This window comes from Austrofundulus limnaeus, unplaced genomic scaffold, assembly GCF_001266775.1.
Source record: "Austrofundulus limnaeus strain Quisiro unplaced genomic scaffold, Austrofundulus_limnaeus-1.0 Scaffold776, whole genome shotgun sequence".
Classification (NCBI taxonomy): Eukaryota; Metazoa; Chordata; class Actinopteri; order Cyprinodontiformes; family Rivulidae; genus Austrofundulus; species Austrofundulus limnaeus.
Window position 1 is genome coordinate 180,899 of NW_013953178.1, and position 3,036 is coordinate 183,934.

Consider the following 3,036-nt stretch of genomic DNA (forward strand, 5'->3'; position numbering starts at 1 on the left):
CAGCATAGCTCCTAGGATCATTGGGACACTCAAACCCCTCCACCACGATAAGGTAGCAGCCCAAGGAGAGGCTGCCACCTTAGTGTGGATTAAAAACATTAACAGTTTTTGCTATTGCCTTCCTGCTACGTAAGCAGACACAAAGCATTGTGGGAAATCAGAACCGTGACCCAAAGCAACAGTCAGCAGGATGTATACCTTCACAATAAGAGTGTTTATCTGGGAGGGGTGCTGTTGGATAGATCACATGTTGTGATTCATTGACAGTCATACCTTCTGCTGTTCAACATAATGATGACTCATAGATAATTAGTTATTAGCGGTACTGCATTTAAATTCTAGAAAGCACAAATCTGGTTATGAATTATAAAAATTAGTAAGTCTGCTAAAGCGCAAACGAGATATTTAGGTGAGCAATTAGTGGATTTGCGCTTTAGCGGCCTGGTGCCCACCACTGTTTGTTTGACATGTCCTCAAACCACCTTCTGTTGTTTTTCTGGAGACAGCTGTAACTGTTCAGGATAGAATCTGGAAGCTTTTCAAAATAAAAGCTCAGAGAGACAACATGGCATGATGTCTCCTGTCCTCAGCTGTCTTTATATGTCCTGTTTAATGAAACACCTGCTGCGTCTGCAGGTGAACTACTTTAACGAGCTCCACGCAGTGTGGGAGCCTCTGATTGAACGAATCGACGGCGGCCAGCGCAGGTGGAACCTGGAGCTGGAGGTAAATCTTCAGTGCTTTATAACTTCTTTATTTTCATTTGTTCGTTTCATTCATAAAACAAAATAATCTACAACAGGACTATTCMACTAAACTGCTCCGGGGGGCCACAGTTACTGCTGATCAACAGCTGAGGGGCCAAACATCCAGCAATTAAAGTTACTATGTAAATAAACCAAGAATTACAAAGATCTGTTACCTCTGAAATAGTTTATTTTTGTTGCATTTAATCATGAATAAAACATGCATAACCTTATAAAAGTAGTGATAATAAACAACAATAACACATTCTGCCTCTTATTTACCACAAATATTATTTAAACATCTCTGACCTGCCAAATTTTTAAACCAGTTTTATTTTCACTTTCATAGTTTTATCTTCAACTGTTTGTAGTTTTAACTGTCTTAGATATTCATAGAAATGTTTTTTACCAGCTTCTTGCCAAGATTTTTCAAACATGTCTGTCTAACTAAAAGAACTTAGAGTGATTAAAGTAGAAAACGGGGGGTTTGGGGTAACCCTATAAAGCCTGACCCTTTAAAAAACAGTCAGAAAATTCACATTTTTTTAGAACTGACATGTTTATTGGGCCTTTAAACAAAATCCAAATAATTTTTTTTTTTGCTGCATCACTTTGTTTATGATATATTTTTTGTATCAAATCTGATACACTGGGCTGTTTTGGTAACGTTTAGCCTCACAACAAAGTTAAATTAAGAAACAAAAAAAACAGTTTTGCCCAAAACTTTAGAACACTGTAGGAAGTTTACTTCTTTGGTATTTTTTATTTTTTTACAATGAACTTTTTACAGCCATTTATTTCACTTGGTGGTTGGCACAAATACAGTTTCTGTCCTTGTTCAGGCACAGATGTACCTTACTCTTTATAAAAAAATCACCAGCTATTATCATATTTATGACATTTTCTTACTTTCTTTTATTCTCTCTCTTCTTCCTCAATTTTCTTTGACAGCTAACATGTAAATATTTAGTCAGTACAGCGTAGAGATTATAATTTCAAAGGCAAACACTTTGAAAATAGACAAAAAGTGTTTTCAAATGGCATTTCAATAATTAATCAATCATCCAAAATAGTGTGTGTTTGTATTGTGGCAAGAATACTGTTGATTAAATTACTAAAATGACTAAACTGTCACATGACATTCAGGACTGGAGAACTTTATATACCTGCAGTATCAAGTTTGATACACATTTTAACATGGTTTAACTGTATTATTAAAAAATGCTTTTTAAGTAATTATGCATTGTTTCAACACAGAAAGTATTTATTTTAAAAAATTACAAACAATATTGATGTTATTCTTAACATAACTTCTCTAAAATTAGCAAAAGTTTTCCTGAAAAAAATGTGGATGACGTCATGTCAGCAGACATTTTGAAAAGGCAAAAAACAGAAGTTCCACTTCCTGCRGTACATCGTTAATCCACCAGAGGGCAGAATACAGGTCTCACATGATATACAACAGGTTTTTGAGGAGAATATTGACCACATTGATAAAATAYAGKTCACAKAATCCTGCRTAGCAAACATGATACAAATGGYGAAATAGTTAAGAGATGAATGAACCAGTTGGCAGGCCGAACTTTGGTCACTCGTGGGCCGCCWGTTGAATAGCCCTGATCTACTTGGACAGTAAAACAAAATGTAAATCATGACTATTGTAAAAAAACTGCTTATTTCTACAATTGTCACTCTTCCCACATCATTCATACATTAAAATGTTATCTTTGTTCTTTCACTCAGTGAGTCTCTGCTGTTGAACTGATGGTTTTCTCTCAAATCCTCCCAAAGTGCTCAGAGAGTCAGTTTATGTGAGACAGCASCCCGTGTCTTCTGAGTCTTTTAAAGAACTGTTGATCTTATTTTATGAAAGTTTGTGTCCTGTGAAGTCAAATGTAAAGCGATATATCTGGTATGGTTTGGATCAACCTGCCTTAAAGAAGCTGATTCTAAGTCAGGACTCCAGCCTGATCCAGTCTGCTGTTTTTCCAACAGATTATGAACAACCCAGTCGTGGACAAGAGTCCCGTGCACGGAGACGACTTCATATTCCTGCCTGAACCTCGGACCGTCATCAACATCTGCTCCAAAGACACCATGAACATCACCATCTCCAAATGCAGCCTCAGCGTTTTCCAAAACCTAGCTAAGGTACCGCCTGTCCCGCCCAGTTCCTCCGACAGGGGGCGCTGTTTGATGGAACTGCTTCAGCTGAAAGTTTMGATTTTTACAAGATAAATTATATTTTCTTTTAAAATATGTATTATATATATTATTAATTATATAATTA

General features: G+C 36.4%; 1 protein-coding gene across 1 annotated transcript in view; it reads left to right on the forward strand.

Moving 5' to 3' along the window:
* The window catches only part of vps13c (vacuolar protein sorting 13 homolog C), a gene marked incomplete in the record, with an annotated part of 84,931 nt that overhangs the window by 62,964 nt on the left and 18,931 nt on the right, over nt 1–3,036 (forward strand). The window contains 2 exon segments of the mRNA XM_014028527.1: nt 637–726; nt 2,742–2,897. Coding sequence (XP_013883981.1) covers nt 637–726; nt 2,742–2,897 — 246 coding nt within the window.